At 36.5% G+C, this 16612-nt stretch overlaps 1 protein-coding gene across 1 annotated transcript in view; it reads left to right on the forward strand.

Moving 5' to 3' along the window:
* The window catches only part of MYO3A (myosin IIIA), a 266360-nt gene that overhangs the window by 201383 nt on the left and 48365 nt on the right, over nucleotides 1-16612 (forward strand). Inside the window, exons 23-26 of the mRNA XM_050804485.1 lie at nucleotides 483-612; nucleotides 6952-7031; nucleotides 7842-7919; nucleotides 10718-10923. Coding sequence (XP_050660442.1) covers nucleotides 483-612; nucleotides 6952-7031; nucleotides 7842-7919; nucleotides 10718-10923 — 494 coding nt within the window. The remainder of the gene's footprint in view (nucleotides 1-482; nucleotides 613-6951; nucleotides 7032-7841; nucleotides 7920-10717; nucleotides 10924-16612) is intronic.

Genomic DNA, 16612 nt, shown 5'->3' on the forward strand with positions numbered 1-16612 from the left:
AAGACCATCCTTGGTAACATAGCAAAACCTCATCTCTAAACCTTTTTTTTAAGTAATAGCATTATTTAGAAGTGCCAGAAACACAAAAAGCCACAGTGTATTTAAATCACACTACTACTGAGATAAAAATCTATCATGGCCAATTCAATACAGGTGGATCAGTATCATAGAAATAGGAATGCTTTTGTGGCTCAATATGCTTCCTTTATGCTGCTCCATCCCTCCAAATAGAGAAAAGAAACATACCAAATCCCAACATCATAAATGAGAGGAATCCAACCTCTTTGGTCATTTCAACCCAAATAAAATCAGTGAGACACAGATTATAAGGGGCTACCTTAGTAAATGCTTGTATCCCTGTTGATGAACATAGAGTAAGCTCATAATGAGTATCTGTTGATGATGATGATGATGATGGTAAGGAGGAGGAGGAGGATGACAATGACATTGATTGTGATAATTATAGCATACTGTATCAACAGGTCCTCTATAATGCAAGTGGATTCTTAGCCAAAAACAGAGACACTCTTCCAACTGATATTGTGCTACTTTTGAGGTCATCCAACAACAGTGTAATTAGGCAACTAGTCAACCACCCTCTGACCAAAACAGGTAAGGCAATTTTCCTTACCTGTAAGTTTTCTCAAGCCCAATCAAATAGTTTCTATCTCTGTGCTTTTCACGAATTTCATCCTTAATTTTTCATGTGAGTTTGTTTTTGGCTCACTAAATATTCATATGTTAATATCCTCTGCCCCAGATCATCTGAAGAAAATATAAAAATGAATATAAATAAGCTAGTTTTTTGTTAAAGGTAAGTGTTTGCAGCACTCACCATAGTAGTGCTATTCTAGCTACTCACTACAAGAGTATACTGACCTCCAGAGTTCAGAATTACCTGCGCAAATCAGGAGTGGGCAGCTTTTGGATGATTCTTTGAGGTTCCAAAAGTTTGGTGGGCTCTCTTCTTGATTAAAACTGGGCGTGTCTTTGTTCCACCCAACCATAATACATCCTTGCATTTGCTGTAAGTAGAAAAAATATAGTTTGGGTTGTTTTTCTTTACTGGAGTTTAAAGTTGTTCTCTGCATTTCTTGTTTCATAATTTTATTGAAGTATAACTGAAATACAAGAAACAGCACATATTTAAACAGTAAAATTTGATGAGTTTTTGACATATATAAGCACCTGTAAAACTATCACCATGATTAATAGTGAACATACTCATCACTCACAAATGAGGTTTCTTCATGACCCTTTGTAATCCTTTCCTCCACTCCTTCCTGTTCTATCACCATTTGTTGAAGAGATTGTTCTTTCCCCATTGAATTGCTTTGACACTCCTTGAAAACTCAGTTGACTAATGAATAGGTCTATTTCTGGACTCTTTATTGTGTGTCATTGATATGTATCTATCTTTAGGCTAATGCACACTTCTGACTAGTGTAACTTTCTATAAAGTCCTGAAATCAGGCAGTACAAGTTAGCCTGACTTTGTTCTTATTCAGGCTTGTTTAGGTAATTATAATTTGTTTGCTTTTCCATATACGTTTTAGAATGAGCTTCTCAATTTCTACCAAAAATCCTGGTTGGATTTTGATTGGAATGCACTGAAATTATAGATCAATAATGGGAGATTTGGTATCTTCCCAATATTAAATCTTCCAATCGGCACAGTCTAGCTCTCCATTTATTTAAGTCTCCCTTAATTTCTTTCAGCAATATTTTGTAGTTTTCAGTGTACAAGTTTTGCACATCCTTTGTCAAATTATCTGCTAGTGTATCACATTTTTATGTGATTATAAATGGTAATTTTTAACTGAAATTCTGAATTTTGCCAGTATATGAAATCTAATTGATTTTTGTATATTGATTTTTTGCCCTGCAACCTTCCTAAGCTCATTTATCAGAGTAGCTTTTTTTGTTAATTCCAAAGGATTTTCTTCACAGATGATCATGTCATATTGGAAAAGAAAGGGTTTTGCCTGTTCTTTTCCAATATATTTCCTTTTGACTTCTTTTTTCTTGGTTGTACTGGCTAGAATCACCAATGCAGTCTCCAGTGTTGAACACAGGATAGGTTGCAAGAGTGAACATTCTTGCCTTTTTCCTGATCTTGGCGAAAGAGTAGTTAGTCTTTTAGTCTTTCACCATGGAGTATAATGTTAACTGTAGATTTTTTCATAGATGCCCTTTATCAGGGGAGAAGTTACTTTACTTTTTTTTTTAATTCCTAATTTCCTGAGTGATTTTTGTTGGTGGTGGTTGTTGTTGTTGTTGTTGTTTTTGTTGTTGTTTGTTTTTAGTTTTTTGTTTTTTGTTTGGAGACAGAGTCTCACACTGTTGCCCAGGCTAGAGTGCAGTGGCACAATCTCGGCTCACTGCAACATCCACCTCCCAAGTTCAAGCGATTCCCCTACTCCAGCCTCCCAAGTAGCTAGGATTACAGGCATACACCACCATGCCCAGCTAATTTTTGTATTTTTAGTAGAGATGGGATTTCACCATGTTGGCCAAACTGGTATTGAGCCCCTGACCTCAGGTGATCCACCTGCCTCGGCCTCCCAAAGTGCTTGGATTACAGGTGTGAGCCACTGCACCTGGCCAATTTCCTGATTTTTTTTTAGCAGGCATGCATACTGTATTTTGTTAAATGCTTTTTCCACATCTATTGAATAGATTACCCTTATATTTTGTTTTTTTTTAAATTGACAGCTAAAATTGTGTTTACTGTACACAAATGACATTTGGAAGTATATGTACATTATAGAATAATGAAATCCAGATAATTAACATATATATTACTGTATATAATTATTTGTGGTGAGAACACTTAAAATCTACTATCTTAGCAATTTTCAAGTATGTAATACATTGCTATGAACTTATTTATCCTATCTAGCTGACACTTTCTATCCTTTGACCAACATCTCCCCAACCCACCTCCTCCCACTGCAACCACCCCAACTGCTAATAACCACTATTCCACTCTCTATCTCTATGAAATCAACTTTTTTCGATTCCACAAATTCCATCCAGTATTTGTCTTTTTGTGACTGACTAATTTCACTTATAGTGTCCTTCAGGTTCAACCATGTTGAATAGTATTCGTGTGTGTGTGTGTGTGTGTGTGTGTGTGTGTGTAGACACCACATTTTCTTTATCCAATCATCCATTGATGGACAACTAGGTTGATCATATCTTGGCTATTATGAACAATGCTGCATCTGTTAGATGGTGAGTGACTGATTTTTTAATCATTCCTGGGAAAAACCTCAAATGGTCATGATGCATGGTACTTTTTATATATTGCTGAAATCAGTTTGCAAACATGTTTTAAGAATGTTTGCATCTATGTTTCTGAGGAATATTGCACTATAGTTTTCTTATGCTTTATTTTGTGATTTTGGAATCACAGTAATGCTGGCCTCATAGAATAAATTGAGTAGTATTGCCTTTCCTTCGATTTTCAGGAATAGTAGAATGAGTATTATTTCTTCCTAAGTTGCCTTGTAGAATTCACCAGTGAAGCCAACGGGGCCTGAAGGATGTTTTGTGAGATTTTCAACTACAAATTCAATTTGTTTAATAAACATAAAGCTGTTTGAGTTATCTAATTTTTGAGTGAGTTTTAGTAGATTGTGTCTTTTAAGAAATTTATTTCATCTACATAGTCAAATTTATTGACACAGTTGATTATAACATTTTCTTACTATCCTTTTAATATCTGTAGATCCTGAAGTTATGTCAGCTCTCTCATAAGCGACACTGGTAATTTGTGTCTTCTCTCATTTTATTCTTGATATATTTCCTAGACATGTATTAATTTTATTAATCTTCTCAAATGGTTTCATTGATTTTTTTTATTGGTTTTGTTTCTATTTCATTCTCTTTTTCTTTCTCATTTATCTTTGTTGTTTTCTTTTTCTGCTCACTTTGTGTCTTATTTTGTTTCCTTTTTTTAATTTCTAAGGTAAAACTTAGATCATTGATTTAAGAAGACATTCTTCTAGTATCAGCACTTATATGGGTTATTTATAAGAGTTTATAAGGTTTCCAAATATGGTGAGATTTTCCAAATATTATTTATGGGCTTCTAATTTAACTTCATAGTGTTCAGAGAGCATACGTTGTATTATTTAATCCATTTAACTCCACCCGACCATAATACATCCTTGCATTTGCTGTAAGTTTTAAGAGATATGTTTTAAGACCCATAATATTATATCTTATTTTATTTTCATTTGCACTTGAAAATACTGTTTATTCTGCTGGTTGTTGGATGAAATGTTCTGTAAATGTCAATTAGGTCTGCTTTATTGAGAGTATTGGTTACGTCTTCTGTATTCTTACTGTTTTTCTCTCTCCTGGTTCTATCAATTACTGAGAGAGGGATTTTTAAATATTTGACTATAGCTGTCGATTTGCCTCTCTTTTTTTTCAGTTTTTGCTCATGTATTCTTAAGCTATATTATTAGGTACATAAACATTTAAAATTGTTATGTCTTCTTGATGAATAGACTCCTTTGTTATTATGTAATGACCCTTTTCATCCTTGGCAGCATTGTTTGTTCTGAAATCTACTTTGCCTGATATTAATATAGAGGCTCCAGCTTTCTTATGATTAGTGAGTGAATGGCATATCTTTTTCCGTACTCTTAATTTCAACTTATTTTTTTTCTTTATATTCAAAGTAGGGTTTTTCTAAACAGCACATAGTTGGGTCTTGTTTTTTTTAATCCAGTCTGACAATCTCTGCCTTTCAATTGAGATGATTAGACGATTTACATTTAATGTGATTAATGATATGGTTGGATTTGACTCTTATCATCTTGCCACTTGTTTTCTATTGGTTATATCGGCTCTTTTCCCAGGCTTTACCTGAGTTCCCTCACTCCCTGCATTTCAGGCTGACACCTCTCCGGGCAGAAAGCTGGCACAATCAAAGGGCTCACCCCATTTGTCTTCCCTCTCTTAGGGATCAGCGTCCTTACACTGCTTGATGCACGATGTTTGAAACCTGTTTTCCATTTTGTATGTCTTTTTAGTTGTTTGGGGAAGGTTAATTTAGCCTGTTACTTTATCTGACCCAGAAGCAAAAGTCATTACTTTTGACTTTAACAATTGCCATCCCTTTCCATATACACCAACAGCATCTATGCATCTAACTCCATGTTTTTCACCCTATAAAATATGTAGCCAGGTTCTAAATACTATGTTGTGTTGCTTGGCTATCAGCAGAACAGTGTCTGGGTGGCCAGGGAGAAGAGAAAACTTAATAGTCAAGTATGTTTCAATAAACTCAGAACCTCAGAGATAGCAAAGACATATGGATTTTATATTCACCCAGATGTGCAAACATGTAATAATAATCATAGACAACTTTGTTATCTGTTATGTGCTAGGCACCGTGCTAAGCGCCTTCGATTACTCCTAATGACAACACAATAAGGAGGTACTACTTTTTACAAATAAGACATTAAGGCTTGAAAGTGTTGAGCAGCTTTCCCAAGGTTTCCCAATGGAAAATGTTAGAATTAGAGTTATTCAGTTCTATATTATGCTGTCTTCAAGATTCTAAAATAACCATGGCCTTTAGTATATATGACTTCACATATGACCTATAGTTCAGCCATTTTTAGGGGAAAGTGCACCACAGTTCCTTGCAGCTCGCGTTTTTAGTTGGGTTTATCACAAGCTTGTTCGTTAGGTGAACCATAAAAACCAAAATGGACACATTTTCTGAAATTAAAGTCTATGCTAAATTTTAGTTGCCATTGATCTACATAAATAAATTTAAGCAAAATTCCTGAAACTGCCATTCTAAAGATCATCTGTTGCTGTCTCTGTCCACTCTGCTGTAGTCAGTAAGTTTCACATTTGAAAAGTGAACAGGGCAGTGTGCAGGGCAAGCCTAGCATGGAAACTGTTGCACACACCCGTCTCAGCCCCTCCCCTGGAGAGGAGGCAGAGCAGATGCACTGCCAGGCACATCCCCAACATGATTCCTTCCTGCACCATCTTAGGCCAGCCTTTTGCAACCATAAAGAATGGGAAAGATTTGCCAAAAACATTCAGCCTCTGTTTATCACCTAAAAGAAGGAGAGAGACAAGAAATGATCATTCTGAATTGGTACTGCATTTTGAAGATATTTTGCCCATTACTATTAGGATAATAAACTCTTGGATTGTGGGTTGGTTGGTTCCTTGTGCCTGGTGGGGGTGAGAAAGCTGTGAAAGTGAATTGCATTTCAGGGGGCTTCCATGTGCCAGACATATTATCATCAAAACTCTGTGAGGTAATCACCATTATTCCCATTTTATGGATTCTGGGTGCAGATCAGAGACTAAGTAAATGACCCAAAGGCAACACAGTTTAAGTACTATACCTGAGATTCAAAGCCAAGTCTTTCTGGCTTCTCGGGCCATAATTTTTTCACTGCTTTGGATTGTGTGCATTCATGTAGTCCTTAGAATGAAGCACATATTTCTGAAAGTTAGACTGAAAAAGGCCATTGCCTCCAAGTATAGTTGATTTGCTTATAACCACCTCATGCAAATTACTGATCCATATGATCTTTCAAGCCTATTGTAAAGCTTAGCCTATGTTAAAGAAAATCTCAGATGCCATTTATCACACAAAAAAATAAGAAGCAAACTGCTCCCTCAATCATAGTCATCTCAAGTCTTCTAGCAATTCAACAGAAACCCAACACTTACCTCTGCCTTTTCTGTTTTCCAAGCTCAAAGGTTTTTTTCTGAATTTAAAATTTGTTGTACATTTTTACATAATTTTTTATTCCTGAGTTCCTCCATAAATAGTTAACCAAGCATGTGATTATGAATATTGCAGGATTAACAATGCTTATTTTAACATTTAAGTAAATGGGAAAACTCATCTAGACATTAAGGATTCTAAAAGGTATATTACATTTTTCTACATTCTCATAGGTAATCTACCACATTCTAAAACTCAAAACGTTATAAACTATCAAATGAGGACTTCAGAAAAATTAATCAACCTGGCAAAGGTAAGAAAATGCTTTTTTCCTTGGTAGTGAGTCTAAGAATCTAACTGCTACGATGGCGATATGTGTATGCTTCTCAAAGTCAACAGTTTTTTCTTAGCTTTTCTCCCTTTGATCTTGCTTTTCTGTTTGAACAGATGTGTATTTTTTGTTCTTGTTACTGCTAGGGGCTAAAATAATCATGCATTTCTGATATATTAATATTTCCAACTCTTTTTTAGCTAGTTTTTGGGGGGAGTTTTTGTGTTTCTTTGTTTGTTTGTTTTTGAGACTGGGGTTTCACTCTGTTACCCAGACTGGAGTGCAGTGGCATGATCTCAGCTTACTGCAACCTCTGCCTCCTGGGCTCAAGTGATTCTCCTGCCTCAGCCTCCCGAGTAGCTGGGATTACAGGCACCCACCACACCCGGCTAATTTTTGTATTTTTAATAGAGACGGGATTTCACCATGTTGGCCAGGCTGGTCTTGAACTCCTGACCTCAAATGATCCGCCTGCCTTGGACTCCCAAAGTGCTGGGATTACAGGCGTTGAGTTACCGTGCCCAGCCCTTTTTTAGCTAGTTTTAAGTGTTACACTAAGACCAACTAAAAATGTACTAGTGAAGGTGAGAGATATTCACAGTCTACATAAGACCAATTATAATTCCAATGAGACTGACAAACAATTACATAAGGGGAGAACATCAACATTTTGCTGTTTTACATATTTGAATGCATAAATTAAGATAGCCTGAAGGAAAATGCCACATGGTCTCTGTAGATAATAAAGTACAATAGATACCAAAGCATCACTGTTTTCCTCGGTCTCTTTAGGGCGACACTGGAGAAGCCACGCGTCATGCCAGAGAGACAACCAACATGAAAACACAAACAGTTGCATCATATTTTAGAGTAAGATATTAAACTGTGATGTATTGTGCTTAGGGGTGCTATTTAGTCTAAATGGGTTATAGATCAAAAGCCAGTAACACTAGCAGAAGAGAATATTGTATTCCATTTACTGTTGTTAGATACAGGATATGTTAGCATCTACCTTCAAAATCTGTGGATTGGTTTGTTTCTACATTCTACCTGGGAAATTATTGTATCCCAGGTCAATCTTTTTTTTTTTTTTTTTTTTTTTTTGAGACGGGATCTCACTCTTTTGCCCAGGCTGGTGTGCAATGGTGCAATCTCGGCTCACTGCAAGCTCCGCCTCCTGGGTTCACGCCATTCTCCTGCCTCAGCCTCCCAAGTAGCTGGAACTACAGGCGCCTGCCACCACACCCGGCTAATTTTTTGTATTTTTAGTAGAGACAAGGTTTCACCGTGTTAGCCAGGATGGTCTCGATCTCCTAACCTCGTGATCTGCCCGCCTTGGCCTCCCAAAGTGCTGGGATTACAGACGTAAGCCACCGTGCCTGGCCGTATCCCAGGTCAATCTTAATGAAAGTCTATACCTTGATTAAAATTTGTCCGTAGTACAGAATGCATTTCCACTAGAATTAAACCTAAACGGATTTTTACCTCAATGCTATGGTAACTACCAATTCTCCTTCCCCCTCCTGAATGATTTTAGAATAGACAGATAGGGTAAGGCTGAGCATCCATCTCCATTTCATATAACCCTTCTTGTATAGAGCTAAAAACCTCAAAAGGAAAATAGAGCCCATGTAGGAATGGGGTGAGGAGAAGAGTCATCAGGAAGATGAGGTAACATGCTTAAGGGAGTGTGCTTAACATAGGATCAAGGCGACCTTCCTTCCTTGGGCAATATAAGAGAAAAGAAAAAAGCAAGTACTTTTTTTTCCTCTGTGCTCTACATAACCCTTCCCTTATTATTGGTTCCAGTTCTTGTTTACCTATTCTGATAAAAACCTATTAACCATCCAATGAAAATGAAGAAAATACCACTAAAACTTGGAGTTATTACTTATATAATTTAATGTGGAGGAGGTGGAGGAAATTAGATTAAATTTAAGTGTTCAGTGAATATATCCAGCTCTCTAGCAGAAACGTAAAATTCTTTAAAAAATATATGAATATCTTTACTAAATATTTTTAAGTCCTAAGCTCATAGAAGATAGTGTATACTTAATCATCTTTGAGTAGTGCCTAGTACATTTATATGCTTAATACCTGATGTTTGCTGCGGATACATTTCACTTTACATCAGAAATGCAGCTCAGGTGAATCACTGAATGTATTTACAGCCAGGTTTCCTATTTTTAAGTGAGTTACCCAAGGCCATTATCATACCACTGTTGTTGGCATCAAACGCTGTATGTATGTTTAAACCAGGTTAGTTCGTGAAATCTTTTTAATCTTCAGGCTGAAGTGAGAAATGATAGAAGATAATTCTACACAACGTGAAGTGTGTTTTTAAAGCTATTTTTCATTCTGCAGAGAAGACTGGACACAGTGTAACACTATGCTTTTTCCCTCAGCAAAACCAGCACCTAAATTGCAGGGAGCTTCTGCTCAGAGTATCACCCCTGTACCACCAGTACCTGGCAGATGTTTGCATGGGTAAAGGAATGATGACTTACAGATAAATGTAATGAAAAAGGCTCCAAAGTGACAGGCCCAGCTGTTTGAAAAGATCACATCTGAGCCTCAGTGCCCAAAAGGAAGCCATGCAACTTCAGAGCTTTGTCGGTTGCCAGTTTCAGCATTTGTTTTGCACTGGCTTTGTGACTGTAGGCTCTTACATTTCCAGCACTAATTGAGATCCAGCCATCAATTGCTATTTGTGTCCATACTTACCTCGCCAATAAATGTGATCCTGGTCTTTGAGATTCTCGTTTTCTGGGATTCCACTTTTAGTTGATTATCCTAATATGTTATACTTACTTGTCTAGTAATTGGCTACTGTTTTAATAAGGTATTGGTATAGAACATAGTTTCATATCTATGTGAATTTTTAAAATTCTCCAAAAATAAATAAGAAAATGATCAAATTAGAACTGATGAAAATATTTAATTGGATATAACTTTGCTTATATCTACTTCCTACATATTAAAGGCTATTAACTTTTCTGTCCTTATTTTAAACTAAGAGATGATCCTAACAGGGATTAAGGTGTTCCCTTTTTTTTTTTTATTGTATTTTAAGTTCAGGGGCATGTGCAGTTTGGTTACATAGGTGAAGTTGTGTCATGGAGGTTTGTTAAACAGATTATTTCATCACGCAGGTATTAAGCCCAGTACCCATTAGTTGTTTTTCCTGATCCTCTCCCTCCTCCCACCCTTTATCCTCCAATAAGCTCCAATGTGTGTTGTAAAGTATTCCCTTTTTTACCTTCCATAAAGAGAGAGTTGGACAAGGAAATTAATATATAAGCAAGATTAACCAGATTGTGTAATATTATAATTTGGCAAGTTAGCCTAAGAGTATATAATTGCTTACAAACTACATCAAAAATAATTTTATCTGTTAATTATAGTTGCCTTAATGGTTTATAAGCAAACTTTTAATAGCTAAATTTCTAGTTATTGCCTCTACATTTTTGTAAGTAAATCTGCATTTTTAGAACTATACTATAAATAAAATGTTCATTAAAACAGATTTTCCTCCATTTGCTGTGACTAGTGGGCGCATTTATAACATTCATTTTTTTGAATGTTATTCTTGTAGTAAAAGAAAGGCCTATAAGCTCATATGTTTTTGTATGCTACATTGGGAAATTTATTTTTGTTGTGTATCATAGTATTCCCTGATGGATTTGTTGTCTAAAATGGTGGTGGGCCAACCTCATTTCGTCCGTTGCATCAAACCAAATAATGAGCGTCAGGCAAGAAAATATGACAAAGAGAAAGTTCTGCTGCAGCTTCGGTACACAGGAATTCTGGAAACAGCAAGAATTCGAAGGCTAGGATTCTCCCATCGGATACTTTTTGCTAATTTTATAAAGCGGTATGTGGATTTATTTTTCAGTTTCTATTGTGCAGTTTATATAAAAATTATTTAGAAGAATTATAGGAAACATAATATGAAAAAATATCTAGAGGTCTAGGAGGGAGGCATTTTGTTCATGCAAATGATTATGTGTTGAAAAAAGAAGATAGCTATTAACTGAGGCTGAAAGACTCTGGACAGATGGTTGGTACTATGTGGTATAGGCAGCATGATCCAGAGGCCTGAGCTTCTTTCTGTGCTGAGGAGTTGGAGAATCTGGGTTTTCACCCTAGCTCAGCCACTTGCTATGTGACTGTGGGCCCATACCACTGATTCTCAGCTGGGAGAGATTTTGCCCCTCAAAAGACACTTGACAATGTCTGGAGACATTTCTGGTTGTCACATCCTGTGTGGTGGAGGGGCGTGGGGGGATGCTACTGACCTCTAGTGGGTAGAGGCCTGGGAATGCTGTTAACAGGCATTCTACAATTTACAGGATAGCCTCCCCACAACAAAGAATTATCCAGCCCCAAATCTCAACAGTGCTGAGGCTGAGAAACCCTGGCTTATAACCCTAACCTCACTTTACTCACCTACCAAATCTGCTATAACTACCTGATAGGATCCTTATAATGATCAAATGAGATACTGTCTGTAACGGTGATTTGGAAGATGAAACAATTAGGCTTATTTGTCAATTTAAAAAGCTAATATGAATTTTTTAAAAAAGAATCAATTGGTATAAGGAATTTTTTTTTTTTTTTTTTTTTTTTTTTTTTTTTGAGACGGAGTCTAGCTCTGTGGCCCAGGCTGGAGTGCAGTGGTACAATCTCAGCTCATTGCAAGCTCTGCTTCCATGGTTCACACCATTCTCCTGCCTCAGCCTCCCGAGTTGCTGGGACTACAGGCACCTGCCACCACACTCAGCTAAGTTTTTTTGTATTTTTAGTAGAGACGGGGTTTCACTCCAGACCTCGTGATCCGCCCGTCTTGGCCTCCCAAAGTGCTAGGATTACAGGTGTGAACCACCGTGCCCAGCCAAGGAGTTCCTTTTAATATTTGAGATTAACATAAAATAAATTGAGCTATATAATAAATATATTTTATTGAGTAATACATAGGTAGTAATATAAAGTTTCAATATCTTATATATTTAATATTTTAAAGCCCATATTTTTTATTTTTTTGGTTCTATAATTTCTATTGGTCATTAAACATAATGAAATTTCAATTTTTAAAGATGAAGTCTATTAAAATTTTCAGGTGAAACCCAGAGGAAGTCCCATTTATAACATTCTTCACCCTTTTTCAAAGCATATAAATTACTATTAAGAAAAAAACGCAACCTTGTTTTGTGATTGTACACCAAACTTGATTTCTAAGTTTCCTCCCCTCCTCCCAAAAATTGTATGCATTTTATCAGCCATTCTTTTATTTGGAATAATCAAGACTCTTTCTAAATGTGATGAGAATTCTGATTATTTCTGCTAACTTTTATACATTCCACAAATTTGTGGTAGTTCTTGATTTTGTTTTTCTTTAGAGACCTGGGATTATTTATTTGGAATGCTTTGAAATCAAGAAAACTCTACTACCTTTCTCATGATGGAGATCAACATTACATAAACATAGTGACTTTCGTATTGGCCAATCCTCATAGTAGTTTAAGACAAACTAAAACTTCAAGTTTAGAGTCCCGAAATCTAGTTAGCAGCTAATCATTGACTTTACTTCCTACAGATCAGACCCAATTTTATAACCAAAACTAAGAAATAAAAAAATGGAATTCTTTATTGGCTAATAGGTAAATTCTCCATCCTGCTCATCAAAGCAGATAAACTGAAAATACTAGATACAAAGGAGTTTCAAATTTCAAATTAAAATTAAAATTTGACCTTATTATCATGCACTTCATGTTTTAGAAAAAAAGATCTTTAACTTGTTTAAATAGTAATATAGATATTATGAGTGTAATATTAATATAAGTACTCTTAAATTTCAGTGATTTTTTAAATGTATAAGGCACCATGCTAAGCACTGTGGGAGGTACTAAATTTTAGAACTGACTTGATCTTCAAGAATGGACAGTCCAGTTAGAATTACCACAGCCATAGACATGGAAAGTTAACAAGCAATGTGAAGTAGTAACTGCCAAGTCCAAGAGAATGATATACCCAGTGTAAAAGTTCAAGGGAAGGAAGAGCATCTCCAGGAAGGCTGATGAGAGAGGATATCAAGAAGAGGTGTTCAGCTAATGCAGAAGGATCATTTGAGGCCAGGAGTTTGAGACCAGCCTGGGCAATGTAGCAAGACCCCCATCTCTAAGAAAAAAAAAAAAAAAACAAAAAACCTTTTTTAGTCACCTGGGTATGGTGGCTCATGCCTGTAGTCTTAGCTACTCAGGAGTCTGAGGCAGGAGGATCACTTGAGCCCAGGAGTTCAAGGTTATAGGAGGCTTGATCATACCACTGCACTCCAGCCTGGGTGACAGAGCAAGACCCTATCTCAAAAAAAAATGAAAAATAAAAAATAAGAAGGACTCAGACTAGTACTTGAAGGTGGGTATGGCTTGTGGAGAAAACAGGAGTTTTCTTGGTGTACAGGTTGGTGTGCCAAAAGCTAGCAGGACTTGGGTTGGATTGGATTGGTAGAGTGGGGATTGCATTGGTGAAGTGACAGAAGATAATATGAAAAAACAGTTGGGTTAAAATTATGAAGAGAAAGTCTTGAATACCAGCCTAATCTTATAGCTTGAAAAATAACCATAGTTTCACAATATAGAACATAATCAGAATAAAACCTATTTTCTTAATGATATTGTAGTTCAAATGTCAGAAATGAGAATAAATTCTTAAATATATTTATAATTATTGTGCTGTTACAGAATAGCAAATTACTACACAATAAATAAAGAGAAGGGGATAAAACTAAGTGTATAGAGAACATGTGAACAGCTATTCTGAATATAGGAAGTTCCAGAAATAAAAGGCTAAACCTTTTCTGCGTCACTAATTTGGAAGTTGTCATCCAAATTGGCATAGACTCTCAGGAAGGCAGAACAATTTTCAGAGATTCTGTGGGGGTGTAAATAGAACTGCTAACCCTCTGCATAGGATGCAAAATTCCCCAGACCCTTTGTTCTGTTGTAGATAAATTCTTCTGTTCTATAAGAAAGAAAGAGTCTTAAGGAAAAATATACAACATGAATTTTGCCCAAGACAGAGTTTTTACTGCAGCTATTTCAAAGGAACCCTTACACTAACAAGCCAGCCACTTAACTTGGCTCCATTTTCCCACTAAGCACCTGTACATAATGGTTTGGCTACCAGAGCTCTAATACAACCAGAACTTACTGAAGGCAGTAGTATGGTGGAGTAGATAGGTACCATGCTTTGAAGTCAGCAAAACCGGGTTTGAATCCCAACTCTGCCACTTACTCAGTCTGTGACCTTATTCAAAGTTACTTGAGTTCTATAAGCTTCAAGCTTCAATGTCCCTTAGCTGCAAATAGGGATGATAATAACAATATCTACTTTATATATGTGTTTATAAGTATTAGGAGAAATAATATATATGGATTTTATTGATAGAACCAGGTGTCATCAATACATATTAGCTGTAATTATTTTTATTATTATTTTTGTTTCAGTCTCAAGCTCCCAAAATTACCTGTGACCAATAGTGGCCTAGGGGATGCCCTCCATAAGCACATGTGGCTTACCTAAGTATTTATTTCCACAAGTCCCAGCAACAGTACGTCATACATTCAGCAAACATTTAGTTGAGGGACCCACTGTGTTCCAGTCCTTGAACTAAAAATCTTAATTGAAAGATTAAAAGTCCAAAGATTAATGGATGAGCCCCTGACATTAAGAAACTCACAGACACATTATGTAAACAGGACTTTAAAAATCTGCGTTATCATACAATGTAAAGTCAGCTGCAGGCAGCAAGGGTGGGGGGATCCTGTGCTTCTGAAGCACCTAGAAGGGTTCCTGGCAAATAAATAGTAGGTGCTCAAAAATTTTTCAAATTAATGAAAGAGGACTGGGTATTTTTAATGAAAGTATAAACAAGATACTCTGAGAGCATAAAGGTTTAGATTGTGTTAGAAATTCTGATAAAGCAGAGAATAATAAAAGTAATACATAAAACACACCAAAAATATTTTTACTTACAACATCAATGTAAGTTTGCTTTTTAACCTTTTGATAAAGGCTTAATTTTTTTCTTTGAGTGCACATCTATTAATCATAGTTTATTGCCTCTTTCTTGCATAAACTATCTGTAATCTCTCATTTATGATTTCCAGTTAACATTTCTTGGAGTGAAGCAAGTTATTAAAGATACTTGTGAAACAGTCACAGGACTGAATATTTCTTGATTCTTATGATTTTCCTCAATGCTTTGTAATTGCTTCATCCATGTTTAATTTCATGGTTTTTTTACAAGACTTCTTTATAAAGTCTTACCAAAGCATTTGATTCAGTTTTGTAGAAACAATCCTCTGGCTTTCCTCACTTAGATTTCAATCTGATATTTATTTGAATGACATCACACCAAATACAACTGGCATAAACAGGTTTGGGAGCAAACACAGCTCATCCAGTGAGAGCAAACACACACGGGCACACTAGTGAGAACTGCCAGTCTTGAGCCTTAAGTGTGCAGCGGACCTCAGTTGGTGTGTTTCACACAAGAAAAGACAATTTCAGTTACTCCAGTTAATCTGTTAATTGAAGACACATCGAAGAGAGTTTTTAGAATATTGAAAAAGTAGGTCTTCCTTAAGGAAACTAGGAGTGAGATGAAAGGACGCGCAAGCATAATGAGTAACACATACAAAGGCATAGAAGCATGAGCAAACATGGCCCTCCGGCACAATTTTAAGTAACTTTCATGACTAGAGCTCGGAATGCCATGGAAAATAGCAAAGAGGAGACTGGAAAGGCAGACAGGGATATAGGGCAGAAGGGAGCTTGCATGCTAGTCATCATATGTGGCAAACAACTTAAAGCCAATGCTTTTTAGCAGGTGTAACCTTTCCCTCTCCTACATTCCCACTGCTCCCAGGCTCGTATATTTATGGTATCTGCCTAGACTTTGAAAGCACCTGATTTTGCCATCCCAGCTTAGAACTTGGGACATCCGTAGAGACTTTTCGAGTCAGGAAAGGACATGATCAGATTTTCATTTAAAAAAAGATAATTCATACAGAGCTGTGGACAGTGGCTGGGGCAGGGCAGGGGAGGGACAGTGGAGGTAACTGGTTGGGAGGCAATTGCAAAAGTCTAGGTGAGAAGGGACGAGGTATTTAATTAAGGTAATGGCAGTAGGCATAGCGAGAAACAAATGGATTCCAGAGAGACTTTAAGCTTGTTAGATCTATAGAGTGAAGAATAGGGAAGAGTAGGCTGGCACACAGATTTCCAGCTCAAGTACCTTTTAAAAAGTGGTGATATCATTCACAGAGACAGGAAATGGCAGAGGAAGGAAAAACTGATGAATATTGCTGAGTTTAAAGTGTCTGTGCAATAACCAGGTGGGCATGTAGAGTAGGAAGTCATAAGTAATGTGTTTAGAGTTGATATCAACAGTTAGGGTTGATGGTGTAGATTTAGGAATCACCACATACAGGAATAATTGGAGCCAAGCATATAGATGAGATGCCTGTGGACAGCTCAGAAAAAAAATGGAACACTGTAGA

Source organism: Macaca thibetana, chromosome 9, assembly GCF_024542745.1.
Source record: "Macaca thibetana thibetana isolate TM-01 chromosome 9, ASM2454274v1, whole genome shotgun sequence".
NCBI classification, from domain to species: Eukaryota; Metazoa; Chordata; class Mammalia; order Primates; family Cercopithecidae; genus Macaca; species Macaca thibetana.